This window comes from Trachemys scripta, chromosome 5 (assembly GCF_013100865.1).
Source record: "Trachemys scripta elegans isolate TJP31775 chromosome 5, CAS_Tse_1.0, whole genome shotgun sequence".
Lineage (NCBI taxonomy): Eukaryota > Metazoa > Chordata > Testudines > Emydidae > Trachemys > Trachemys scripta.
The window spans coordinates 39,438,577-39,466,066 of record NC_048302.1 but is presented as its reverse complement, the minus strand read 5'-3'; the positions used below and the strand labels follow the sequence as shown (position 1 = coordinate 39,466,066).

The following is a 27,490-nucleotide window of genomic DNA, read 5'->3' as shown; positions in this document are numbered from 1 at the left end:
GTTGAGGAGGTTGTCTCTTCAACCATAAAACAGATTTTTTTTTCTTTTTTGTTAATGAAAGTTTAGGTTTAGAAGAAATAGATGAAACCACCAGAGAAGTGGTGGTATAAAATGTTAGTGAGTAATAGTTTAGTCTGTTCTCTTAAAGTGTCAAGAAGAGTTTAAGCAACTGTTCTTTCCTTATTTCATGGTATCATGTTGGTTTTTTAATAAAAGAACACCATAACTTGAAATGAAGTCTGTTTGTTTTTAAACATTAATTATAAATAGTTTCAGGTACTATACTTGTCCTAGATTCCTAGAAGACCCACTGGCAACTTTTTGTGACTTCTGCAATCTAACTTTACTACCTTTTCTTCTTTTAAATGTTTGTCCCTGTTTCTTTGTGAACAACCAAACAGCAATGGGAAAGTGACTACTAAATTGGAAAAGTGGCACTGACTATATGCTAAAGACTTCAATTGATTTTAAGGGGAATGGGATGAGACCTAAAGTGCTGTCACTGCTGCACTGTGTAAACAAACTGAAAACATAGAGAATTTGTTTTCTTAATTTGTAACAATAGTAGCTCAGATTTTTAGATAAAGGGGGGGGGGGTTGTTTGTTAGTTAATTGGAGCGTCCTTTAACTTTTTAGGGTGGTGATTATATTTCTTGGCTACTGGATTGTTTACATTTTGATATTTTATTTTAATATATGTGGCAGTCAAAAAAAAAAAAAAAAAAAAAAAAAACCTTTTGAAATAATCTTTCCATCCCCCAGTACTCAGTTTGTATCCAGAGGGAGAGTCCCATTCCTGCAGCCACAAAAGAATGTCTGCCTTTAGTCTAGAAATGGTTGAATATAAGGAGGGTTGGGGGAATATTGCTCATAATCTTAACTTAGTCTGAAAGAAAAAAAGATAATTTTTAAATATTTTGTTCTCATAAATCCCAATGAATTGTCAGTGTAAAGCAACTCTTTGATGGAGTTCTTTCTCCTAACTACTTGAAAATATATTTCTGTTCTTTCTGTGGACTTACTGACTTTAAAAAGTGACTATGTAAAAATGACACTTTTTTACTCAGCAAATTTGATTTCTGGGTATCTTATTTTCTGATGTTGGTAACCAAAATATGTTTTGGGAGTTTTATTGCTTTTTACCTTTTTGCAGTCTTGAAGAATCAGCATAGTTGAAGGAAACTGAGCAGTTTTTTGTTCCTTCTTGTGAAATAACAGAATTGTTTATGTAATTATTGGCACTTCTGAACACCTATATAACCTGGGCTTGTCCTGGAGAACCTTGTTTACAAGTGGTGATCAAGGGGAAAAACCAACAACAATCCATCTTGATTTTCAGATTGCAGATTTCTGGGGCTGTCAGCTAGAGAGAACATCTTTTTAGTTGTTGTAAGCTATGCCTGTTAGATGCAAAAATTAATGGGGAAAAATAACACAACTCCACAATGCCACTTTTAGTGGTCTATTTCCGCAGTAGAACAACATTGTAAGATAACTATAATACATGTTAAAATTATATATTTAGTTTAAAAAAAAAAAAAAAGTTACAGGACCAACTTCTTATGGAGTCAATTCCAGAGCCAGAAGATAATGAAAATTCTAAGATTTCAGGTGCCCCAATTCATTCTCTTTGAATTGGCCAGGACAGGTAGAACTATCACTCCTATTTTTGACAGCCAGTAGTTTCTCTGTTGAATTTTTCAGTATCGGTTCCTGTGTTACTGTAATATTTTCTACATTGGGATATTGCGGTTTGTACTTTTACTCACCTCAGAAAACTCCAAAACCCAAACTGATTTTGTAGCATAGAAATGGCCTGTTGAAGTAACTCCAAATGCTTGTTCACTTGATGATTCCTTCATCAGTCCATAGACTATTTCTAAAAAAGGTGAGCAAACTAGTATTTAAAAGTAACACCGTCTAATGTGGTAGCAAATTCTGAGTAGGATCCATTTTCATCTGATGATACTGTTTCTTATTCTGAGTTCCCAGAAAAAGACCAAAATCAGATTGAAAAACTCAGTATAAGATCACTGTTCAGTTCCAAACCACCAGCCAGTGAAGAAACAGTACTGATGAACTGTGAAGGGGAGTCCTATTCTGCTGGTGTTCAGAAATGGAAGCTGTAACACAGGGGTTTGAGAATCCAGCATTAAAAGTAGGCAGTACTGTTTGGAACTTAGTGAGGAGAGGGAGAAAAATTACATTTCCAAAATAGTAAGAGCAGTTTTGAAGGACTGTTTCACCTGTCTATGCACTACCTCCTGTCAGATCTAAACTCCATTTTCATTTCTCTTAGGTTTTTAGAGTTGACAGCCTTTTAATTCTTTTGTAACATTTTAAAATCTATTTTAAGGAGTTGCAGGTTCATGAGGGAAACATGGACTTCCTGATACCAGAGTATCGCTGCATTTTAGAGGAAGCAGACTACCTTCTTGAAGAGTACAAGAAACAACCTGCACATCTTGAGAGACTTTATGGTTCGTTCATTAATAGAGCTTTTCTCTTTTTTTAGCTTCTTTTTCTTTACGCTAAAAATATTAACAGCCAGAGAGAGCAATAGACAAGATAAAAATATAGTTCTAAGTTTTCTAGTAATAGCACTAGACTAAATTGGCAGGTAGGTACAATCTAGTAGCATCAGGAGGACCAGTGGATCACAGTGAATATGCATGTAAAAACTCTTCTGGGTAAACTTAAGAGTCTGGGTATTACTGCAGATTTTGATATTCTGAAATAAAACTGAAAAATAAAGGTAAAAGTCAAATTATGCACTTAGTATTATTGACATACATATAAGAACAAATGCAAAGTACGCCACTTAGGAAGGAACAATCATTTGCATATATACAAAATAGGAAATGACTGCCTAGGACAGAGTACAGTGGAAAGGGATCTGTGGGTCATAGTGGATCACAGGCTAAATATGAGTGAACAGTGTAACGCTGTTGCAAAAAAAGCAAACATTATTCTGGGATGTTAACTAAGAGGAGTATTGTAAGCAAGACATGAGATGTAATTCTTCCGTTCTACTCCATGCTGATGAGGCCTCAACTGGAGTATTGTGTCCAGTTTGGGGCGCCACATTTCAGGAAAGATGTGGACAAATTGGAGAGAGTCCAGAGAAGAGCAACAAAAATGATTAAAGGTCTAGAAAACATGATCTATGAGGGAAGATTGAAAAAATTTAGTTTGTTTAGTCTGGAGAAGACTGAGGGGGACATAAGTTTTCAAGTACATAAAAGGTAGTTAAAAGGAGGAGGGAGAAAAATTGTTCTCCTTAACCTCTGAGGATAGGATAACAAGCAATGGGTTTAAATTGCAGCAAGGGCGGTTTAGGTAACAATTCCTAACTGTCAGGGTGGTTAAGTACTAGAATAAATTGCCCAGGGAGGTTGTGGAATCTTCATCATTGGAGATTTTTAAGAGCAGGCTAGACAGACACGTGTCAGGGATGGTCTGGATTAGTGGTTCTCAACCCGAGTGAGGGGACCCACTGGGGGGGCCATGAACTGGTTTCAGGGGATCTGCCAAGCAGGACCAGCATTAGAGTTGCTGGGGCCCAGGGCAGAAAGAGGAAGCCCCACCCTATGTGGCTGAAGCTCGGGACCCTGAGCCCTGCCACCTGGGGCTGACACCAAAGCCTGAACAACTAAGCTTTGCGGGGCCCCCTGTGGCCTGGGCCACCGGGTAATTGCCTTGTTTGCTACCCCCTAACACCAGCCCCAGCTTTTATATGCAGAAAAACAGTTGTGGCACAGGTAGGGTAACCAGACGTCTCGATTTTATTGGGACTGTCCCGATATTTACTTGTTTGTCCCACGTCCCGACCGATGTTTGGTCGGGACGTGAATTGTCCCAATATTTTGTCCTCCGGCGCACAGGCGGAGGGAGCTCGCGCCCCTTCCCTCCCCCATTGGATCCCTCCCTAAATTCCCGCCCTTGCCCCGCCCCCAGCACCACCCCATTGGATCCCCTAATCAGCTGTATGGCGGCGCAAGTGCTGGAGGGAGGGGGGAGAAGCAGGATGCGGCAGCCTGCTCAGGGGAGGTGGAGGCGAGTTGGTGCGGGGTGGCGGGGCGTGGAGCTGCCGATGGGTGCTCAGCCCCCACCAATTTTTCCTATGCTCCAGCAGCTCTTGGGTTGTTGTGGTTTTTTGCTTTTGTTCTTTCCTCCACTGCTGGCTCTTAGTTTTTTGTTTTTTTGCTCTGCTGGCACACTCTTCCCCCCCCCCCCCCCCCCCCACCCCCGATATTTCACATCTCTCATCTGGTCACCCTAGGCACAGGTAGGCCGTGGAGTTTTTATAGCATGTTCGGGGGGGCCTAACCCAGAAAGAAAAAGGTTGAGAACCCCTGGTCTAGATAATACATAGTCCTGTCTTGAGTGCGGGGGACTGGACTAGAAGACCTCTCATTGTCCCTTCCAGTCCTATGATTCTATATGAAACTCTTCAGAAACTCAAGAACGATTCAGAAGAGAACCTTAGAAAATGAATCAATGAGATCTGAGGCAGTGCTGAAAATTCAGGAGTTGGATTATTCTAATGAGATTCATGCACTTTATTTTGTGGAATGCTAAAAGAGAGGGATGACTGTTTGTTACAACCCCAATTCAGGAATGCATCCTTATTCAGGACAGCTCTTCAACACGTGCTTAACTTTGGATATATGTTTATGGCCTGTTGATGTAATATGGCAAGTGTTATCTTGACCAAAGATGGATTTAAGCATGTCCTTAAGTTCTCTCCTGAATCAGGCTCTAAGTTATTGTATTTACATTGAAAGTCAAAAGTGAAAGACATAGTGGGAAATATAAATACAAATCGTAGATATATAAAATTGAAATCTGATTTTTCTACTAAAGTACAGAACTTGTTGGATCAGAACTTCTTAGTAATACCGGTAGAAAAATTCAAGAACTGACCAATTCACAATGCACCAGAAGCCTTGAGACCCTATAGATCTTAAAATTATCCAGTGTTGAATGGAATCTTTGCATATCTGGATCTTGAAATCTGTAAAGTAACCACGGAAGCTGCTCACAGCACATACAATCTGCAGGTGTGACAGTGAATAGGCTTCAGTAAGCCTACATACACAGGCTGTTAGTTGAAAAACACATTTTAAAACTTGTTTTTTGTTAAGCAATTTTCTTTCTGTCCTAAGAGCACCTTCCACTTGAGATGCAGGTAATTCAAAGACAGAAATGCTGTTATTTGGAATGTAGCTGAAACATAAAGTATTGTAGGATCCCAGGGCCTCTGGTACTTCAACTGTAAGTGAATTTTGAAACATATTGTATTAAACTAAATAATTTTAGTTCTATAATCTAAAAGATCAACCATAATTTAACTCAAATTACATTATTAAAAGAAAACTACTGTTAAAAATAAAGCAAAGACTAAACCTTGTCAATCAACATTATTTTTGCAGGCATGATTACAGATCTCTTCATTGATAAATTTAAATTTAAAGGCACAAATGTGAAAACGAAAGTTCCTCTTCTTCTGGAAATTTTGGACAGTTATGACCAAAACGCACTGATTGCATTCTTCGATGCTGCTGCCTAAACTAGAAGAAATGATATGTTGGGACAGTTTTCTTATTGATGTGAATCAGGGCAATCAGATATTGAATATTTTTAATGTAAGTGCTTTTAGTATATCTTGATTTGCTTTTATGTATCTAACATTTTGCTGTGTTGACCGTTCTATAATGTGGTCCTGTACTTCTATTTATTACAGTATGTTCAGAATTTGAGCTGAAAATAACTGTAAAGCCTATTGCATATAACGTATGTTTACTTGAATACCGATCATAATAGCTGAAGAAAATTGTGATAGGATCAGGTGCAAAGACTTAAATTTTTTTGAAAATACTAACTTTTATTACTCTAGTTAAACAGGACATGGGAGAAGATTCCACAGTTGTAAGAGTTCTAGAGAAACAAGTCTTTGTGGGCTTGGCATCTGTCTAATATTAAATATATTGGGGGAAATTAAGAAAGTAACAATTGGAAATGTATAGCTATATCAAACTGTTTAAAATACTCACTGTATACAGAAAACGGTACAATACTGTAAATTACCTGTATGTTGTATATATTATAGATATTGAAGACAATTTTGTATGTAGGAAGGGAAAGAGGTACTTAGTTGCTTTAAAGGGTAATTAGGTATATAATTGCACTATGTTGCATAAGCCATCTAGTAAGTATAAAATTCTTAAGAACGCATATAAATTATTGTATATAGTCCCCTTAGAAGGGATTGAGTTGGACTGCCTCCATACTGCTCCTATGCCTGAAATGCTCACTGTCACCATCTATCAGGCGCTTACCCTGTTTGTGGTTTTTTTTTTTTCCCCCTTCCAAACCCTCCCGAAAAATTTCTATTACAAAGTCCACAGTCTCTAACATCTTTTAGTAACAATGACATCTCCTATCTCTCGCAAAGCATTTTTGAGAGAACACTTTTTTGTCCTATGGATTTAGATGGTAAGCATATTAGGGCAGGAACACTAACTACTTTTGTCTTGTACAGCCTCAATCATGCTGTCTATGCCTAACAACAAATAAATCTATTTCAATGAGTGATGTTGGATTTAATTATTTACACTTGCTTAAATAGCCCATGCAGCTATGTAGCATACCAGATGATCCAGAGGCAGTGATGGTGAACTGAGCCTTATAGCATCATGGGGTGATGCCTAGGAGCCTTCCTCATAACATGTCAAAATCTAAATTTTCATTTAGCAAACAATTATGTTTCTATCCCTCATGTTTGCCAAGAAAAATTTGAAAATGTGACTCAAGTGTAACTGATGTGGTGATGTTTGCCAACAACCTACATCAGCCATTAGAGCCACAGAGGAAGCTGCCTTCCTTCACCCCCACTACCCAAAAAGTCAGGATGCTCTGCTAGATTGGCTTTCCCCGTGGTTGGAATTACACCCCTCATGGCTCCACTTCTTTGCTCTGACCTATTGCTGTTATGGGCCAAGTGAAGAGCATGAATTAAGTTCTGGTAGTTTCTCGTGCTATCCACTTAGGGCACCAAAATTGTGCCTGAGTCTCCTTGCTATTTTTTTCAATTTTATAATCATTTCTTTTTACATTTTTTTTCCCCCTGTTCCCTGCTATTGTGTGAAAGACCCACTCAAACAGAAGCCAGGCCTTGATCCTGCATCAGGAGCTGACAGTACTGTCCCCTGCATGTGTTCAGAATCCCATTGTACTAACGTAGAGGTCTGCAGGAGCAAATCAAAATTGACTGACTATACCGGCATAGTCGTGAAAATGATTACATAAAGTGCTGTCAATTACACAAAGTAATGAGAGAAGAGAAAATGCTTTTTCTCTTTAATTTCTTGTTAATGTTTAGGATGTTTTTAAACAACAGTAGGTTAACAATTTTCAGATAGCAGTGTGGTTTTTGGAAGTTGAAAACAACTCTGTAAGTGGAGGCTACTATCAAGCCTCTTGGATCTGGCTTCCTTTTCTTCCTCATATTCCCATTAACCCCACCACTATGTAGGAGATAAGCTGACCCATTCCAAAAGGAACTGTGCGTTGGTTTTGAACCTACTGTTTCCTTTGCTGTAGAGATCCAGAAGTTAAAAAATCAAACAAACTGAGCAATTACAATTATTCCAGAACATTAGAAATATGGATGAAGAATTGCCTGCTATAAAATTAAATCGAAAGACCATCCTGAAAACTAGTTCAGATAGTATTTTAAAATTATGATTCTTTTCTAGTCATTGGTGTTAAAAAGACAGTTAAAAGGGAAATCAAGAACCTATTTTGGGTCTCATTCAACACGATCAAGATGCAAAGAGACTAAGGTATACATATTTGGCTGACATATGCTTTTGTTCAGAAGGAATCCATCCAAGCTGTCAAAGAATGTGCCTGATGGGTGTAGTTATTTACACCTTAAATGACTGCTTTTTGGAGCAGCTAGTCCTGGAACCAACAAGAGGAGAGGCAGTTCTTGATTTATTCCTAAGTGGAGCACAGGATCAGGTCCAAGAGGTGCATATAGCTGGAGCACTTGGTACTAGTGACCATAATATAATTAAATTTAACATCCCTGTGGTGGGGAAAACACCACAGTGGCCCAACATTGTAACATTTAATTCAGAAAGAGGAACTACACAAAAATGTGGAGGTTATTAAACAGAAAATAAAAGGTACAGCACTAAAAGTAAAATCCCTGCAAGCTGCATGGGATAGAGCCAAAATAGAGGCTCAACTTAAATGTATACCCCAAATTAAAAAACATAGTAAGAGAACCAAAAAAGAGCCACCATGGCTAAACAACAAAGTAAAAGAAGCAGTGAGAGGCAAAAAGGCATCCTTTAAAAAGTGGAAGTTAAATCCTAATGAGGAAAATAAAAAGCATAAATTCTGTCATGTGAAGTGTAAAAATGTAACTAGGAAGGCCAAAAGAGAACTTGAAGAACAGCTAGCCAAAGACTCAAAAAGTAATAGCAAAAAAATGTTTAAGTATATCAGAAGCAGGAAGCCTGCTAACCAACCAGTGGGGCTACTGGATGATTGAGATGCTAAAGGAGCACTCAAGGATAAGGCCATTGCGGAGAAACTAAATGAATTCTTTGCATTGGTCTTCATGGTTGAGGATGTGAGGGAGATTCCTAAACCTGAGCCATTCTGTTTAGGTGACAAATCTGAGGAACTATCCCAGATCGAGGTGGTTTTGGAACAAATTGATAAACTAAAACAGTAATAAGTCTCCAGGCCCAGATGGTATTTACCCAAGAGTTCTGAAGGAACTCAAATGTGAAATTGCAGGCCTACTGACTGTAGTCTATAACATCATTTAATCAGCTTCTGTACCAAATGACTGGAGGACAGCTAATGTGCTGCCAATATTTAAAAAGGGCTTCAGAGGTGACCCCAGCAGTTACAGGCCAGTAAGCCTGACTTCGGTACCGGGCAAACTGGTTGAAACTATAAAGGACAAAATTGTCAGATACATAAATGAATATAATTTGTTGGGGAATAGTCAACATGGTTTTTATAAAGGGAGATCATGCCTCACCAATCTACTAGAATTCTTTGAGGGGGTCAACAAGCATATGGACAAGGGGATCCAGTGGAAATAGTGTACTTAGTTTTTCAGAAAGTCTTTGAGAAGGTCCCTCACCAAAGGCTCTTAAGCAAAGTAAGCAGTCATGGGATACGAGGGAAGGTTCTTTCATGGATTGATAACTGATTAAAAGATAGGAAACAAAGGGTAGGAATAAACGGTCAGTTTTCAGAATGGAGAGAGGTAAATAGAAGTGTCTCCTGGGGTCTGTACTGAGACCAGTCCTATTCAACATATTGATAAATGATCTGGAAAAAGGGGTAAACAGTAAGGTGACATAATTTGCAGATGATACAAAACTACTCAAGATAATTAAGACCCAGGCAGACTGCAAATAGCTACAAAAGGATCTCTCAAAACTGAGTCATTGGGTAACAAAATGGCAGATGAAATTCAGTGTTGATAAATGCAAAGTAATGCATATTGGAAAATATAATCCCACCTATACATATAAAACGATGCGGTCAAATTAGCTGTTACCACTCAAGAAAGAGATCTTGGAGTCTGTGGATGGTTCTCGGAAACAGGGCCGGCTCCAGCATTTCTGCCGCCCCAAGCCAAAAAATAAAAAGCCACGATCGGCGGCGGCAATTGGGGGGGCCGGAAAAGCTGCGATCGGCGGCGGCAGTTCAGCGGCAGGTCCTTCAGTCCCAGAGGGAGGGAGAGACCTGCCACCTCCGAATTGCCGCACATGCTGCCCCTCTCCCTTAGCCACCCCAACCACCTGCTTGTTAAGCTGGTGCCTGGAGCCGGCCCTGCTCAGAAAACATCCACTCAATGTGCAGCGGCAGTCAAAAAAGTGAACAGAATGTTGGGAATCATTAAGAAAGGGATAGATAAGACAAAAAATATCATATTGCCTCTATATAAATCCATGGTACGCCTACATCTTGCGTACTGCATGCAGATGTGGTCACCCCATCTCAAAAAAGATATATTGGACTTGGAAAAGGTTCAGAAAAGGGGCAACAAAAATTATTAGGCTTATGGAACAGCTGCCATATGAGGAAAGATTAATAAGACTGGGACTTTTCAGCTTGGAAAAGAGACAACTAAGGGGGGATATGATTGAGGTCTATAAAATCATGACTGGTATGGAGAAAGAAAATAAGGAAGTGTTATTTACTCCTTCTCATAACACAAGAACTAGGGGCCACCAAATGAAATTAATAGGCAGCAGGTTTAAAACAAACAAAGTATTTTTTTACACAATGCACAGTTAAGCTGTGGAACTCCTTACCAAAGGATGTTGTGAAGGCCAAAATTATAACAGGGTTCAAAAGAGAACTAGATAAATTCATGGAGGATAGGTCCATCAATGGCTACTGGCAGGGATGGTGTCCCTAGCCTCTGTTTGCCAGAAGCTGGGAATGGGTGACAGGGGATGGATCATTTGATGATTACCTGTTCTGTTCATTCCCTCTGGGGCACCTGGGATTGGCCACTGTCAGAAGACAGGATACTGGGCTAGATGGACCTTTGGTCTCACCCAGTATGGCCGTTTTTATGTTCTAGTTGGTTACCAGACAACAGTCAGCTTAGAATTCACAAGTAAATCTAATGTTTGATGGCTGTTTTGATCTGGATAGTATATACTAAAGTACTGAATTATTTTTTATTACCTAATCTTAATATTAGACCAATGACCAACATTCAGAAGGCCAAGTGTTATACCCTTGTGAAATGTTGTCTGCCAATTTGTAAACAATGGCCCAGCTGCTGAGGTCTTTGATCCAGTCCAAACATCCTCTTCCCCTGGATAGTTATTGCATTTACCCAAAATCTGTGCATCTTTGAGAGTGGGCAGCATTTCCCCCCCCCCCCCCCGCTTCGTTCCCACCTCCCCTGTGGAAGAAGCAGGGAGTCCAGTGTACAAAACCGTACATTTTCCAACATCCACTGGGGGTACAAGGTGTTCTCTTCAGGGTTGGCTTTCCAAGACAAGGGCTTGCACCAATTCAGAATGACCCTCTGTTGCTTTTGCTAGCTCCCTGGCAGTGCAGCTGCAATAGCAGCTTGGAAAGTGCTTGCTTTCCTTGAAGCGCTGCTGCCAAAGGGAACAATCTAAACATTGGTCCACACTGTGCCTTTACTCAGCTTCTTCATGCTTGTAATCTCCTCTGCAGATCCACTGGTATAGGTAGTGCCACGGAGGCATTATTGTTAACCCCCTTGTGTCAAAAGTAGCATGCACTGCGTACATGGGTCTACTCAGTTCAATCTGGCTCTATTCTCACACTGGCTTCCAGTTTATTTAAAGATTAATTGCATGTGGTGTTAAAATTATTTATTTGTATTACAACAGTGGTCAGAGGTCTCATCTGAGATTGTACAGTACCTAGCATAACTGGGGCCCAAACACCTGAGAGACAGTCCAAAGAGCTTACAGTGTACATTAGGATAGGAAATAGAGGCACAGATAGGAGACGTGACTTACCCAAGATCACAAATCTGGTCACTAGCAGAGCTGGGAACAGAATCTAGGTTTCCTGAGTCCCTGGCCAGTTCCCTATCCACTGGACAATGCTGCCTCTCCATATTTATTTGATTTACAAATGCAAATAAAACAGCACAAAATAAAATGAATTTTAAATTATTTTCAGCATTTCTGGTGCTGGAATACTTTTGTTTCTTGTGTATCTCTTCACAGAGTAGTAATATAAAGAAAATGTGCTACATTCTATAAATCAAATGGCCCTTAGAACAATGAATTTAGCAATAAATATATTTATAGTTTTACCATATTAAATCAATGTTTGTATTCATTTATCATCTTCAAGTAACTAAAGTCTGTTCCCAATGTGAAATGAGCATATTTTTTATTCCATGCCTTTTATTCATCTTTCTACAAGTGTTTTCTTCTATTGTTTACTGAAAGAACAGTAAAATGTCATTTATGAACATTTTTATGGTTTCAGAATCAAAATTATAATGAAGATACAATATTCACGTAAAATGTATCATCCAGGAAAATAAATCAGTGTAAAATCAGCCAAAAACTTCTTGGAGGGGAGAACAGAAAGCAAAAATATGTGTATGTATATCCTGAACACCTAATAAATTAATAAATGTTACTTTAAATACTATAGGGGATCATGGTTAAATATTCAAAGTTGTGAACACATTTAATTAATAATTAGGTAAAATAGATAATCCTTAATAGCCTTATTTTTATACTTCCATAGCTAAGATTTTTTTTCACCATCTTAATAATAGAAAATCCCCATTGCATATGAATTTTACATAAGCTATATTTAGCTCAAAAAAGAAACCAAGAGCAATTAATTTAGATCATATCAACAGTAATTTTGTCTGTCTAGACCAGCTGGCTTTTGATCTACCAGGCACTAGAAAAACTTTTTTCATTAATTTATTTTAAATAATATATTTAATGTGCTAACTAGAACTATTTCCTGCTTCCCTCCCATGCCCACTCTCCCGCCTCAAAATACAAAAGCAAACCAGTAGGAGGGACTGGTGGTGATGGGATCAGTGGTTCCATGTCGCCTATAAAGGTGTGATCTGCAGTCTTTAGGTTGGTGAAATGAGTTGTAAGGGTCTGAGTTCAATTTTTAGTGGATAGCTTTTCTCAAAGAACATTATCCCAATTGGTGCCTTTGTTAGTGTCAGCAGAAGGTTTGAACATTCATGAAGACTGAATTATTTTCTGACTCCCAAAGGTGGTCCCTCCAGAAATGGGTGGGAACATTAATGTAGTAATTTATACTGCCAGTGCCATTGCTATGCTAGTTTTGAAGAAAAACAGAACTTCAGTCTTATGTACATCAGTGTACACCTTTAACACAAGCACTACATTAACTGTAGCAATATACCCATCTTTTTAATATTAATTTTTATTTGCATCATATGCATTTCAAAATATAACATCCCAGAAAAGTTTCAAACCTTAAAAAAAACCAAAATCAGTGGTTTTAAATGTCACTACAAATCTCATGAATAACATTTACCATGTTTCAAAATTCACTCTGTAAATAAAGGCCTGTATATGTAGATAGTTTTGTAATACTGTGAACTTTTAAAAGGATTATTATTATTTTACTGTATGTTGTTATAACACTCAAAGTAAATGTTTAGTGTGAAATAAGCACTATAAACTGCCCTTATAATGAGAAAGATGTCACATACAGCATCACTTACCTACAAGATTTTGTGCCACTTAATAGCATGGGGGAACCCTATATACAGATGATAAAAAATGTGAGTAATAATTTTAAAATGAATCAGTAATTTGAAATTAAAAAATCACTACCCATAAAGGGGCATATATACACAAAAGTGCTAACTCCAAGTCAGGAAAACAAGCTATTGGGTCCTTACACAGGTGCTGGAACTAGGAGTATGGGAGATGCTGCCACACCCCCACCTTGAAGTGGTTTCTATTATATACAGGATTTACAGGTTGGTCCAATGGCTCTCAGCACCCCCACTATAAAAATTATTCCAGCACCCCTGAATCCTTGGTAGAAAAAGAAAAGGAGATAAACAATTCCCAGTTACAGACATAAAAAACAAACAAGCAATGGGTAGCTGGTTCACACTGTGGGGCAGAGTCTAGCTAGCATGATTTTTATATTTAAAACTATCCCCTGGGTCTGGGAGTTTAGATGATCCAAAGCCCATTGAAGTAAAGTGAGAGTCTTTTCATTGACTTCAATGGTCCTTGGATCATGCCCCATCCTAGGCAGCAGAGTTAAAAGGGTAATCTGACCAAAACTGGGAATGAATCTGCCTGTTCTGTGTTTGGCTCCATTGGAGGAGTGTGGCAAGAGTTGAGCTGTTATTCCATACTTTTTTGCTGTAAAATTTCTGCTTTAGGGTTTGGTGGTAAAATCCAAGAGCACATAGCTCTTATATTCTGCAGTGCTGCTGATCCCTAGTATAATAGGATTTAATTAATACATATGACGTACTGAGTTAAAAGTATCTACATGAAATAAAATTGTTTTCCAATTCGGACTGGTTTGGAAATATATATACTCCATGATACAAGATACCCTGAGTTGGGTTTCTAAGTTTTCATAAAAAATAGATTCTTATCTAAAAAGGGAGATTTTATTCAACAATGATCACTGCCTTCTCCACTGCACAAATATACCATGTAAGGGCTTGTCTACACGAAGAAGTTAATTTGGATCCAGGTAGGGTGTGAATATAGAGCATAATTGCTATTGCTAACTGCCTGCGGGGAGCTCTTATTCTGGAATAAGGTTTTTTAAAATTCCAAATAAATTTAATCCACTTCCAGAATAGGTTAAACTAAACAGTAGCAAAGAACTCTTACTCTGGCGTAAGAGCATCCACACAAGCAGTTAATCAGGAATAGGTGTCCCTGTAGATAAGCCCTAATTAAATCTAGTTTTACTTAAGAAAGTGAAAAAAGAAAAGATTATAGTGATGTAGCCTCCAGGCTCAAATTCACCTAGCTCCTTCAGCAAGAGTGTGTTAATTGTCAACTGCCTGGCTCACAAATGTGGAATTACAAGACTGAGACCATAGAAAACTGGGAGGTTGAAAGAACGAGGAGTACTTGTTGAGGACACTAGGCCCGTGCCGTGAGCCTCCGCACCGAGCACTGTCTGATTTGGGGGGATCTTTGTCACGGGTTTGCTGGGCACGGAGCTGCTTTACAGAAGAGGCGCGCGCCCCGGTACAACCCCGCCCGGCCTGACATTCTAGGCGCGGAGCTGCCCCGAACCGCCAACGCCTTTTCTACCCGATCACCACGTGCCAGAGGGTTTGCGGGATCGGGGCCTTGCGCTCTTACCGCTGTACCGTCAGCCTGGCTGCGCAGCGCTGCACGAGGCAGGGATCTCCCACCCCGCCCCCGCCCCCTGGCTGTGGCTGCCCCTCGCGCCGTTCCCTCCCGCCCCGCCCATGCCGACTGTTCGCGCAGCGCGTTTGGCCCCCGCGGGGTGCCGTAGGCGGTGTGACGTGCGGCCCTGGGTTCCCCATTGGCGGATTCAATAGTCGCGGGCTACTTGAACGGTGGGAGCGGAGCGGGCTGGAGGAGCTGCCCGCAGCGCAAGTCCCATTTCTCCCGGGCACCCCAGCGGCGCGGCGCCTCTATCCCCAGGGAGCGGCCGCAGAGCCGGGTGCCCGCCGAGCTCCGACCCCCCAGTACACGCGGCTGCCGAGCCGCGCAGGAGCCCCCCGGCGCTGGGATGATGCTGGCGGGCGCCGCTGACCTGGAGCAGGAGAACCAGGAGAATGTGCCCCCCGGCGGCAAAGCGCGGCCGCCCGCCGCCGCCTCCGGGGCCCGCCCGGTGCTGGCGTTGCTGCGGGGCAACCAGCGCCGCCCGACCCAGCAGCAGGCAAGGCGGGCGCTGTACGATGGGGCTGCCGGGCGGGGGCGCTGCGGGCCGGGGCTCTGGTGGCGGCTGTACTCGCGTCGTCCCTACCGCTTACAGTGCCGGCGGGCGCGTCTGCACCGGGGCGCTGCAGCGACCGGGACCGGCTCCTGTGCTTGGACCCCGACTCTCGTACCCCGCAGTGTGAACAGCTGCCCGGCATCCGCCATCTTAGGGCCGCGCTTCTCTCTGCTGCGCCCCGCGGAGCAAGGAGCTGGCCGGGGGTAGCGAGCTGTCAGCAGCCGGCCGGGGGAGTTGGCTCCTGCTGGGCTGGGGATGCGGGGCTCGGCTGGGGTGGGTGGGGCGCCTAGACAGCAACGCGCCAGCATTGCTGAGAGACGGGCAGGCTCCGCGGCTCCTGCCTAGGCTGAGCACCTGGGAGCGCGGGCCGGGCACATGGCGGTGGCTCTCCTCGAGCAGAAGAGAGAGAGAGGGCGGACTGCTCAGGCACGACGTGACTAGCTCGGAATATTGCCGGGGCCTCCATGGATAGCCCTAAATCGCGATGCAAACCAGCGGGCGTTAGGCTGCAATGGGTTCCGGAGCCCTGTTGGATGGAAAGAGGGGAGGGCTCCATGGAAACACTAATGGCAAACTCTTATTCTAGGCTGCTCTTGCTCACGCATCCTGGAGTATTAATGATGAAAACTATGGCAAAGTTCCAGCTGGGAAAGGGGGTAACAAACAGCCTGCTTTTGCCATCCATATGGATGAGCCTGATGGGGAGAGACGAAAGAGACAAGTGGTTCCTAAAAAGGCTGTGTCCCATGAAGAGGTCCTAGGCTTAAATACTGCTGTAACGTCTTTAGGAGACAGAAAACCCTTGGCACCCCTAGACAATCCAATGGATCTTAGTTTTGGTAAGTATGTTCATTACTAACAGAAAATGGTGTATAAAGCACAGATTCTGTCTTTGAAATTGACATGCCAAATTCAGTACTGGGCTCTCATATAGGCTACTTTATACAATACTAAATCAGTTTAACTAGGTACTACATAAATTTAATTGCAGTTGAAAGTTACAAATCTGTAGTCTGTTCAAACATGCAGTATTGTAGCAAGAATACTAGACTTGCATCTCTTGACAATTCCTAATGCATTTGTCAGTTCTGAACAGCAGTGGTTCTCAACCTATTTACTATCCTGGGCTGCATATGCAGCTCTCTCTGTGAAATGTGGGCCACATCTATCCACACTATATATACTACCTGTATGGCCCCAATGATGTCACATGGGCTGCAGCTATGTCCTGATTGGGTTGGGGGTTGAGAACCACTACCAGTGTTGAGGCTCCAGGGTTGGGAGGGCACTAACCCACCCTCATCTAAAGCCTCCTCCTCTTCCCGCCCCCTCCCCAAGGGGAGGCTCCACTAGACCCAGGTGTCAAAAGATTACAGGGACAACAAATGAAAAAACCAGGACCAGGAGTGAGGATTACAGGTTCAAAAGCAGGGATCCAGAGGGAGACACTGACCAGAGAACCTCAGACACTACCCCACTGCACCTTATATGCATTTGTCTGTAGTTGAGCCAGAATGTATTCACTTGGTTTTTCTGAAGTGAACACTTTTCCCACTATGCTCCTGTAGTACCAGGTCAGTGAAACTAAATTTGCAAAATTCTAGCAGAAACTGGATGCAAGTATCTTTAAATCACACTTTCAATCTCAATTGGATTATCAAAAGTAATTTATCACAAACAAGAATTCTCAATTTGATTGTGGGAAGACCAGACCATTCTAGATCTTAGATCAGAGCAGTACCCATGGAGAAGTGTCAGTCTTTGCTGTGATCTTTCCATAAGTAATGGAACAATATCTTCCTATAAAGGTCCAGTTTGAGTGATTTAGGGTTGCTTAGAAGACCTCCCAAATCTAGAGGCTATGGGAGAGGACATAGATTTGAGTTGGTAGGTGGCTAATTCCTGAAGCTGCTCTATTTCTTCCTGATACTTCCTCCCTGTGCATTACCAAAGCTATTTTCAGTCAATCACTCTGCTTTGCCCACTAACTGCCGTATTTGTGTGTCCTTACCCTTCTTAGCTCCACTGTGGCTCATGAGTGAAGGATCTGTTTGAGCCCTGCCACCTTGTAACTTATTGGAGGGGGTTATGGATTGCAGGGAAACACAAACCACTTTAGAGCTTTGCTCCTAGCTACAGTCTTGAAGGCTAAAGGGAAAAGGAGCAGAGTATTTAACTCCAGGCATGGTCTCTGCCGAGACTGGAATGCTCTTAGCTCAGAGGGTACTGATAGGGTGGTACCTCTAGCTCCTGCTGTCTCCAGGTGTGAATACTGGAGCTCCAAACTCAATCTGAAAATAAGTGCTTCAAAATGCTTGAATTCATGGGGGGGGGAGTGTGGCCTCTACTACAAAGGGATGTGGAGGTCAGGGGTTACTGCGAAGGAGAGTGTGGGGCAACACAAATACTGCTGCTATGTTGCAGTCTTGCTATAGTCTATATTGACTCCTTCATGTATATGCACAGGTATATCACATGCCATGTATTAAAAACACAACTGACACTGACTGAATCTAACAAGACTAATACTTAATTCTATGGTTCCCTTTTTACATTGCTGTCTAAAATGTCTAATCCAATTTCCAGAACTAGAATCCACAATGTAATTCCTTAATCCCCTCTGTTCAAGTATTAAATGGGTCTAGATTGGGTCAATTTACGTAACTTATATGGTAGCCTGCTGGTTTGTGGATTCCTAAAATAATGACAATGGGATATTGTTAGACACACTGTAGTTATTCTCTACATGTAAATACATCTGTGGAGGGACCATATCAGTAGCCTAGTTCTGTAGCTCTGGCAACTACTTAATCCCCATTGTGAAAATCTACCTCCATTTTAGACCAACCTCTAAACTCACTAATCAAAGGCTTCAGCTTACTCTAAATCAGCACGGAACTTGAATTTTTATTTTAACATGGTATCACAAAGTGACTTCTTCTGATTGTCAGGGTAGAGATACCCTTTGCACTTCATGTTTGCCATTGAGCTCCCTTTCCCTTGGAACAGTTGATAAGGGATTCCTGAAGAACAAATGTGTCTAGTTCCCAGTGACTAAAATGAAGTAGGATAAAACCGCAAACTGCTGACTTTCTGGTCTCCCTGGACTGCTGCAGCTTTGGTGGCTCAAATGCATAAGAAACTAAACTAACACTCAGTGTTAATCATTAGACTCTCTTGTAAATGTGTGGGCTGACAACTCTACAAACTTAAATTAGTGTGGCTACTATCTTGAATTTTTTTTAGATTCTCCAAGTATTATGGATATATCAGTAACTCAAGAAGTGGAAGAAAAAGTAAACGTTAACCAAGTGCCAGACTACATTGAAGACATCTATACATACCTTAGGGAAATAGAGGTAAGAGGCCATAAATATGCCCTTAGAACTAGAAGTGTTTGGTCTACATTCTGGACAGAATGTAGAAATTCTTATGCAGTGTTAAAGCTAGTACAGTGACAGAATAAGCAATTTATAAGTTGAGAGAGGACACTAGACCAGGGGTCGGCAACCTTTCAGAAGTGGTGTGCCAAGCCTTTATTTATTCACTCTAATTTAAGGTTTTGTGAGCCAGTAATACATTTCTAACATTTTTAGAAGGTCTTTCTATAAGCTATACAAGAATAGCTTAGTTGTATAAAGAAAACAACATTTTTAAAATGTTTAAGAATTTTTATTTAAAATGCAGAGCCCCCCAGACCAGTGGCCACGATCCAGGCACTGCAAGTGCCACTGAAAATCAGCTTGCGTGCCACATTTGGCATGTGTGCCATAGGCTGCCTACCCCTGCACTAGACTATGGAATCATTTCCTGATGAAACTGCTGAACCCTTCTCAAATTATACTGAAACTGGCTAGATAATCCACTGAACACAAAATAGAGAATAAGCCCATACTGGCTGGACAATGGACTTGGTGACCTAAGACCTTTGATATCTAAACTAGATTCTACTTTAGATGTAGTACATGTGTTTAACCAACTCTTGGATTCTTATCTGTGGTGGATTTTTGGTCAGTAAGAATAAAAACATAAGAATGGTCATTCTGGGTCACACCAATGGCCCAGTATCTGATAGTAGCTAATACCAGGTGCTTCAGAGGGAATGAACAGAACAGGTAATCATCAAGTGATCCATTCCCAGCTTCTGGCAAACAGAGGCTAGGGAACAGTCTCGTCTCTTTGCAAGATTCAAATACTAATTAAATCTCTTATGTACATAAATCACAACTGTCTTAACAGGTGAAATGCAAGCCTAAAGTGGGTTACATGAAGAAGCAGCCTGATATAACAAACAATATGAGAGCTATTCTTGTGGACTGGCTGGTGGAAGTTGGAGAAGAATATAAATTACAGAATGAAACTCTGCACTTAGCTGTAAACTACATTGATAGATTTCTTTCCTCAATGTCTGTGCTGAGAGGGAAGCTTCAGCTTGTGGGGACTGCAGCTATGTTGCTAGCATCGTAAGTTTAAACTAGCATCCATTGCTTTTCAACTTCTAGAACTTGATCACCTTTTCTGTAGGTGTCCAGAGGGAAAATCTGGGGGCTGTATTTTCTTTTTCCTTGTCTATAGAAAAGAACTGGGGATGGTGGCACAACTTAGTGAATCCTTCTTTTCCCAAGAGGCCTAGATTCACATCTGGCATCCTCAGGGTTGTGGGAGTGTTTTTGTGTGTGTGTGGGGGGTGTTTAAAGCACATATGACATTTGCAAGCCATGGAATGTGGCTTCTCTCTTTATCTGAGCTCATGTAACTAGCACTCTAAAATCAATACTCAAAGTCTTTTTACAAGCCTTTGTCTCAGGGTACATAGGGCCAATGAGAACATGGAAATTTGAACACAACTCAATTTGAGATTCCTGAAACTACAGTAACTAGAAGTACTAGTTTTAGTACTAAAAAAAATCACATTACTAGCAATAGTGTACTGAGAAGAACTGCTTAAAGCTTTCAGTATAACATCTAGATCTCTAAAGCCATACAAAGTGACTTAATGTAGCAACCAGCAGAGTTTCTAGGGAGGTACAGTTCTGCCATCTCTCCAACTGCAGTCAGATTTGGCAAACATGATTCTACTAAACACTGAGACTGATGGACATGCTCTTTATCTGTAGCTACCAGCTTACTGTTTCTTTCAAACTGCAGGAAGTTTGAAGAAATCTACCCTCCTGAAGTAGCAGAGTTTGTTTACATCACAGATGATACCTACACCAAGAAACAAGTCCTAAGGATGGAGCACTTAGTGTTGAAAGTCTTGTCATTTGACTTGGCAGCTCCAACAATAAACCAGTTCCTCACTCAGTACTTCCTATACCAGCAGACTAATGCTAAAGTGGAACATTTATCAATGGTAAGTATGGATTTGGAGTTAATAGACCTTTCTGGATGCATTAGGCTTAGTACTTGTGGAGCTTTCAGGCTTGCTGTCATTCCCCACTGGAGAAGGGGGGATGTGCCAATTGTGTGTATTTAAAAAAAACTAAAAAAAAAAAAAAAAAAATCTGAAAGCTTAAAACTGGCAGGCTGAGAACAGCAGCTTTGCTTCCCTGTCTGGTTTCTAGAGGTTGCAGCTGGCACTCTATTCTAGTGGTGAGACTGCAGTACTCTAGTGCTCATTATAGTGAGAATTGGCCATAAAAGATGGCCTTTCATGCCTGTCACAATGAGAATTCAAATACTGGCTCAGCCTTGGCTGAGGGGACATAAATTCAATGGATGAACTACAGTAAGCTAAAATGTAAAGCTTATGTGATCTCAGGAAGACTTACTATAGTCTACTTTGTAAACATTTGGTGGTCTCTACAGCACTGGCTCATTCAGGCTCATTGTAGACCGGGGTGGGCAAACTTTTTGGCCCAAGGGCCACATCTGGGTGGAGAAATTTCATGCAGAGCCATGAATGTAGGGCTGGGCATGGGGTGGGGTGCAGGAAGGGGTTCAGGGTGCAGGTTCCAGCCTGGCACTGCTTACCTAGAGCAGCTGTAGTGGGGCTATGGTGGGCTCCCCACCTGCCCTGGCCCTGCATTACACTGCTCCGGAAGCATCTGGCACCATGGCTCCTGGAGGGAGGAGAGGCTCAGTGCACTACCCTGACCTGCAGGCACTGCCCCTGCTGCTCCCATTGGCCACAGTTTCCTGTCCCCTGCAACTCCCATTGGCTGGGAGTGGTGCCTGTCGGCAAAGGCAGTGCATGGAGCACTCTGCTGCCCTCTCCTCCTCTCCCCCCCCCCCCCCCCCCCCCCCCCCAATCCTTCATCAGGATGTGGTGCTGGCCACTTCCGGGAGCAGCACGGGGCCTGCAGTGCCCCGGACGTGGCTGGCCCGTGGGCTGGATCCAAAGCCCTGGTGGGTTGGATCCAACCCCTGTGCTGTAGTTTGACCACCCCTGGTCTTCACCAATATTTGACTAAATCCTAGCTGAGATGAAAAGGACACTGTTCTGATGTAAAACTAACCCTCCCTTGGGACACAGGCAGCAACTATAGAAATAGTCAAAATATTTTGAAATATATGAAGTGGAATAACATGGGCACCAGAGTATAGAACCAAATACTTATTTGGATCTGAGACTTTCCTTTGAATATTGAGAGCTATATTTATATTGCTGCAAAAATTGGATGCTTGTCTTAAACACTGTATTGAAGGCTAGTTAACAAATAAGTGTTACTGTACACCTTAACTAATGAGGAAGATGCTAAGACTGTAACCATCTTGTACTGGTGATAGCTTCTAATCATTTGGCAATGACTTTCTTTACAGTATCTGGGGGAGCTGAGTTTAATTGATGCTGATCCATACTTGAAATACTTGCCATCACTTATTGCTGCTGCAGCATTTCATCTAGCAAGCTATACTATCACTGGACAAACCTTGGTATGTAGAACAAGTAGCTTTAGAAAAGTCTCACTTATAAGTAAATAGCCTTAAATACAGCAAATTGCAACATTCTGTATGAGCTGTTCTTGGCTGGCAATGCATAATTTCTATTAATAGGTTTTGATCTTATATGGGGTTGAGGGTGTGATTAGTCTAATTTTTAATTGTCCTTAGTCAGAACTCAGTAATGGTTTCTACACCAGCCCATTGGCTAGATTCCAAAATCAGCAAGCTTCTAACAGTGGGTGATCGCTAGAGGAGTACTTTACAGAATATGGGGTGTGTGTCGTATCTTCTCTTCTCCCCCCCCCCCCCCCCCAAATATATTAGTGCTATCTCCAGTATTCTCCTCCTAAACACTGTCTCTTGCAGGGACACTTACTTTCTTTACTGAAACAGTATTTTAATTCTTTTGCCTTAACTACTTGGAAGCACAGAGGAAAGGACCACTACTGGAAGAACAAACAGTTATGTCTTAGAGCCTAGCATAGTTGAGATGATGAATAGGATGTTTTTGTCTGATAGGTAGTTATAGATCAGCAGGTATGGGTATACAGTGGAAGATTGCATGCAGCTTATGCTTCTTTGGCAGTTCCAGCTTGATATTTATACTTTACAAAAGTGAAAATATCATTGGCATAACACTAATAGCTACTTTGCCAAGGAATCATGCATTCTGCTAGTACCCTTTCTACCTGCAGGTGGAGACATGGAATACCCACTGTCTAGAATAGCATTAAGTATAGCTTTGTCTTGTATTCCAAGTACAGTAACTCCTAACATTATGTTCCTGAAAAATGTGACTTTAAGCAAATCCAATTTCCCCATAAGAATTAATATAAAGGGGGTGGGGAGTAGGTTCCAGGGAAATTTTTTTCACCAAACTACATAGTGTGTGTGTGTGTGTGTGTGTGTGTGTGCTATGTGTTGAACAATTTTTAATACTGTTCACAGCTATGATTGTGAAGCTTGGTTGAGGTGGTGAAGTTAGAGGGTGGAAGAGGGAGGGATATTTCCCAGGGAATATCTTGCTGCTAAATGATGAACTAGACTTGGCTGAGCCCTCAAGGGTTAAAATATTAATGTAGCCTCTCCTGCAAGGCAGCACGAACACAAGGGAGGTGAGAGCATAGCAGACAGACCCACACCTTGTGGGGTGCAGGGGGGGGAGAGAGGCACACTTCCCCTTTAAGTAAGCTGACCCATTCTTAAGTGCGTTGTCTTTTTAAGTCCATCAGGAACTTGAGGCAATAGCTGCTGCCCCAAGCTCTCTATTAGTCTGTGTCCCTTCCCTGCTCTATATGGAGAAGGGGTAAGCCAGCTGCAGGAGCAGGGGGGAGGGGGACACCCTGACCTTAGCCCCTCCTGCACAGCAAGCAGGAGTCTTTGGGAGTAGCGCCAAGGCAGAGGGCAGGAGCAGCACATGGTAGTGGGGGAGGGACAGCTGAACTGCCTTGATAGCTCAGTGGGTGGCTGCAGCACAGGGAACTTAGGGGGGCTGCTGGTTCACCCTGGTTACAAGCCCCCACTAGCTAGCTGCAACAGCTGCTCTTCCTGCAAGCAGTGGACAAAGCAGGCGGCTACCAAACTACTCTAAAGTTGTGCAATGCTCCCTTTTAACAAGCATGTTCCCTAATTGATCAGCAATGTAACAACGTTAACCGGGGCAACTTTAAGTGAGGAGTTACTGTATGGGAAAACTGCTGCAAAGTAACTGATGGAAAATATGGCATATTAATCTGACCAATTTATTTTCCCTTTCCTCAGCCTGAATCTCTGTCCAAAATGACAGGATATACCCTTGAAAGCCTTAAGCCTTGTCTCATGGACCTCCATAAGACCTACCTCAGAGCAGCACAACACACACAACAGTCTATAAGAGAGAAATATAAGAGTACAAAGTAAGTACCCACTTCTCTAGGTAAACTCCAATACATACCTCTAATTTAAGCTAAGCAGGCTAGCTAGCCTACTCTGTTACAGTAGACCACTGAAGGTTGTCAGTGCACTCAATATTAAGTCTCCTCTTCCTTGCTTTTTTTGATGCAGGCATGACTTCTGTCACTGATTTGGCCACTGTCTGCTCATAAAATGAGCTAATAACCACAACAGATTTGGTGTCTTGACTTGCAACTCAAGATGTAGTCTCAGTCCAGAAATGGAGACTGATTGCAGGAATTGCTTGGTGAAGTTCAATCACCTGTTAAAGAGGTGACCATTATGTCCCTTCTAGCCCTAAAAATCTAAGTACAAAATAAGGAGTTTTAAACCTATTAAGTGTTTAGTTTAACATGTTCTGACCCATGGCAGACAGATGCTAGTTTACAAACTGTTAATGCTATATTCAGTCCTTAATATAATATAATCCCTTTAGCAGAGATTGTTCTAACATGACTACATCTGACACCCTTTTCTCCTTCAGGTACCATGGAGTATCACTCATTGATCCACCAGAGACACTAAATTTATCCTAACAATCAAGAGACTCTTAATGTGTATTATACTTGCAAGCAAATGATGTACAGTTTTAACTCTGGTCAAGATTTTTAGATGTCTTACAATCATTTCAGAATAACACCATGTGGTGTAACTTGAAATTATGAAGTTTGTTAGTTTTTATATGGTTTTAATGTAAATCTTTTTGTACATGCAATCTTGTTCTAAATATTTAGCTGGAGCTCTTTTATAAAGCTGTTCTGTTCAAATATTGAATTAACCATGAAGGTGAACTGTTAATGTTTGTTCCAAAACTACTAGAATGTCCAATTAAGGAGCAGTACATTAAAATGGGGATTTTTTTTAACTTTTGGAGTGACTGAAAGGCAAAGTGGTAAATCCAGTTATGCTGAACAAATTACAAACTTGACAACTATTTGTGGCAATATAAGATGCTATTAAGGTTTAGTTTCACTTGAGTTTAGATGAAATCTTGGCTTTAACTGTCATACTGCTAGAACTGATTTGATCTAACTCTAATATAAAAAAAGTAACCACTTCGAAGAAATCGAACTGACTTCAGTAGCTTGCAGGAATTAAATGTGGACTTGCTTCAAAAGCAGGCTTTCCAATTTAGTGCTCAAACTATCATTAAGTAGTAGTCTCTAAAGCAGCCATCTGATAGCTAGAACTATAAGTGCTGAAGTGTCCTTATGTGAACAGAAATGGCCTCTTCTAGCTATTTTCTAGTCTAAGTGTACAACTGCTACTAGTAAGTTCATACAGCATTTTTACTAAAACTTTGGTTTCTCTAAAAGCTTCCTTGTAGTAAGAGGTTTAACTACAGCTTTACCTCCCCACTGCCACCACCCTGCTAGGAAAGCAAACTACAGCAGGGAAAGTGGCCACTGGTACTACACCCTCCCCTGAGGGAGAATAAAGCTGACTACTACAGCCTGAAGGCATGCCATGGATGGATTATAGCTAGAGTGAGACTGAATTCAGAACAGCCCATTTGGACAGGCTTTTATGCAGCATGTAGTGGAAATCTTATGTCAGTGTCAAGTTTTAATTGGTCTTCTGCTTAAATTGTAGCACTCTGCTAATGTGGTAGTTGAAAATTTTTTTACTGTTAAATCAAACTGACCTTTCTCCTCCTGTAAACTTGTATTACCACTGCTCAAGATTTACTGTGCTTAAAGTGTAAAGCAGGAACAGGGTTTAAAAGGAAATCTGGAAGTTTGTCAAATAAACCCTCTACTGAAGCTGATGCCAGTGGTCTTGCTTATCTTGACCTGCATTGATCACTGTAGCTGACTTGTAACCAGTGTGATATCAATGATTCAATTCAAAAGTGGGACTGCTTTTTCCATAAAGCAGGACTCAACTGTTTCTAAACTTGGCTTAAGACACCAAGAAATAAATGCGTCTTCCTAGTCAAGCTAACTAATAGGAGGAAAGCAAATTCCTTTTTTAATCTAACATGCCATCTTACATGGGTAAGCTATAGCTTAACTCTAGTATCTAATCCAAACCTGACAATTGCCCCATGAGTCAGCTTGACAGCAATTATGTTCACTCTCATTTCAATTTTTTTAAATATGGCACAGCCAGCTTCCTCTATCAAGCAAAACCATTCTCTTCAATCCTATCAGTTTAACTAGGCAGCCTGGGCCATGAGATGTATTTTAGTTTTTTGAAAGAAGGCTAGGAAGCTACGTAGGAGGCCTGCTCCTAGGCTTGACTGAATCACCTGATTAAGAGAGGGGTTAAGGAAAGCAGAAGTAGAGGGTAGGCTTGGTGCCATGAATTTCCTGTCACCTCCCTGTGCATGCTTGACCATTCCTCCACTGGGGAATGGGGAAACCATAGCCTAAAGTACAGGGAGGATCATATTAATAACCCTCCAAAGATTAACAGGCTAAAGTCTCTGCAACAAGTTTAGAAAAAAGTCAATCTACATATGGGGGTGTGTGCATGCATTTAATTAATGTATCCCCACTAGCTTTAACTTTCATATGCTGTTTTTGAAATGCTCTAAACCATGCTCATAATTTTATATCATCCTTGGTTTAGTAGTGGCTTTGGCTCAGGGTTCCTGTGTGACTTGAGCTAACAACTGTGAGAATAGATAACTCCCTTGGATTGAAAGAAATGAGTGGTGGTATTCCTTGCTAAAGCTGCCCAATCTGATAGTGTGTGTGTGTGTGGAGGAAAGGGGCATAGCTTTTTTTTTTTTTTTGCATATTAGTGGTAGGATATAGGTAACTTTAAAGCTTATCCTACATCAAAAGCAGAGTTTATCTTGACCTTTTTAGAAGAAATGTCAGACTGTCTGCTTCCTGTTATACTGCTTCTGAAGGCAACAAAACTGCAGCACTACCACTGCACTCACTGTTATAGGGTACTGACAAACCCCTCTGCTCGTGTGAGTGGACACCTACCCTAAGCCTCTTGTCAAGATTGAGGAATCTCTAATATTAGTGAGCACAGCTCTGTTCACAGTATCTCTCTTTCTAGTTCCCTTCATAGTCTGATTTCTATTATCCCTTGCCCTTTTCCCTTAAAGCCCTAACATTTCCCTGTAAAGTTCCCAGCATCTTGTCTCCCTTACCTCAGCTATAATGCACACAAGGCTGCATTATTAGGCCAAACCTTTCCCTAAGGCACA

At 41.5% G+C, this 27,490-nt stretch overlaps 2 protein-coding genes across 2 annotated transcripts in view; both read left to right on the top strand.

The window, feature by feature from the left end:
* Positions 1-6,595, top strand: part of BBS7 (Bardet-Biedl syndrome 7) — a 46,692-nt gene extending 40,097 nt beyond the window's left edge. The window contains exons 18-19 of the mRNA XM_034771824.1: positions 2,357-2,480; positions 5,436-6,595. Of these exons, the coding sequence (XP_034627715.1) occupies positions 2,357-2,480; positions 5,436-5,572 (261 nt within the window). The 3' untranslated portion in view covers positions 5,573-6,595. The remainder of the gene's footprint in view (positions 1-2,356; positions 2,481-5,435) is intronic.
* Positions 6,596-15,100: 8,505 nt separating this feature from the next.
* CCNA2 (cyclin A2) lies at positions 15,101-26,089 on the top strand. The gene is made up of 8 exons (XM_034771595.1): positions 15,101-15,447; positions 16,091-16,343; positions 18,751-18,863; positions 19,744-19,967; positions 20,653-20,857; positions 22,267-22,380; positions 24,151-24,284; positions 24,806-26,089. The coding sequence occupies exons 1-8, from the start codon at positions 15,298-15,300 to the stop codon at positions 24,855-24,857; spliced, it is 1,245 nt and encodes a 414-aa protein (XP_034627486.1). The 5' UTR covers positions 15,101-15,297; the 3' UTR covers positions 24,858-26,089.
* The last annotated feature ends 1,401 nt before the right edge of the window (positions 26,090-27,490 follow it).

Bases quoted from the DNA above. Each gene is read 5' to 3' on its own strand.
- CCNA2 (XM_034771595.1), top strand. From the start codon at position 15,298: ATGATGCTGGCGGGCGCCGCTGACCTGGAGCAGGAGAACCAGGAGAAT. The intron at 16,344-18,750 runs GTAAGTATGTTC...AATTTTTTTTAG, and splicing joins TCCAATGGATCTTAGTTTTG to ATTCTCCAAGTATTATGGAT. The intron at 20,858-22,266 runs GTAAGTATGGAT...CTTTCTTTACAG, and splicing joins AAGTGGAACATTTATCAATG to TATCTGGGGGAGCTGAGTTT.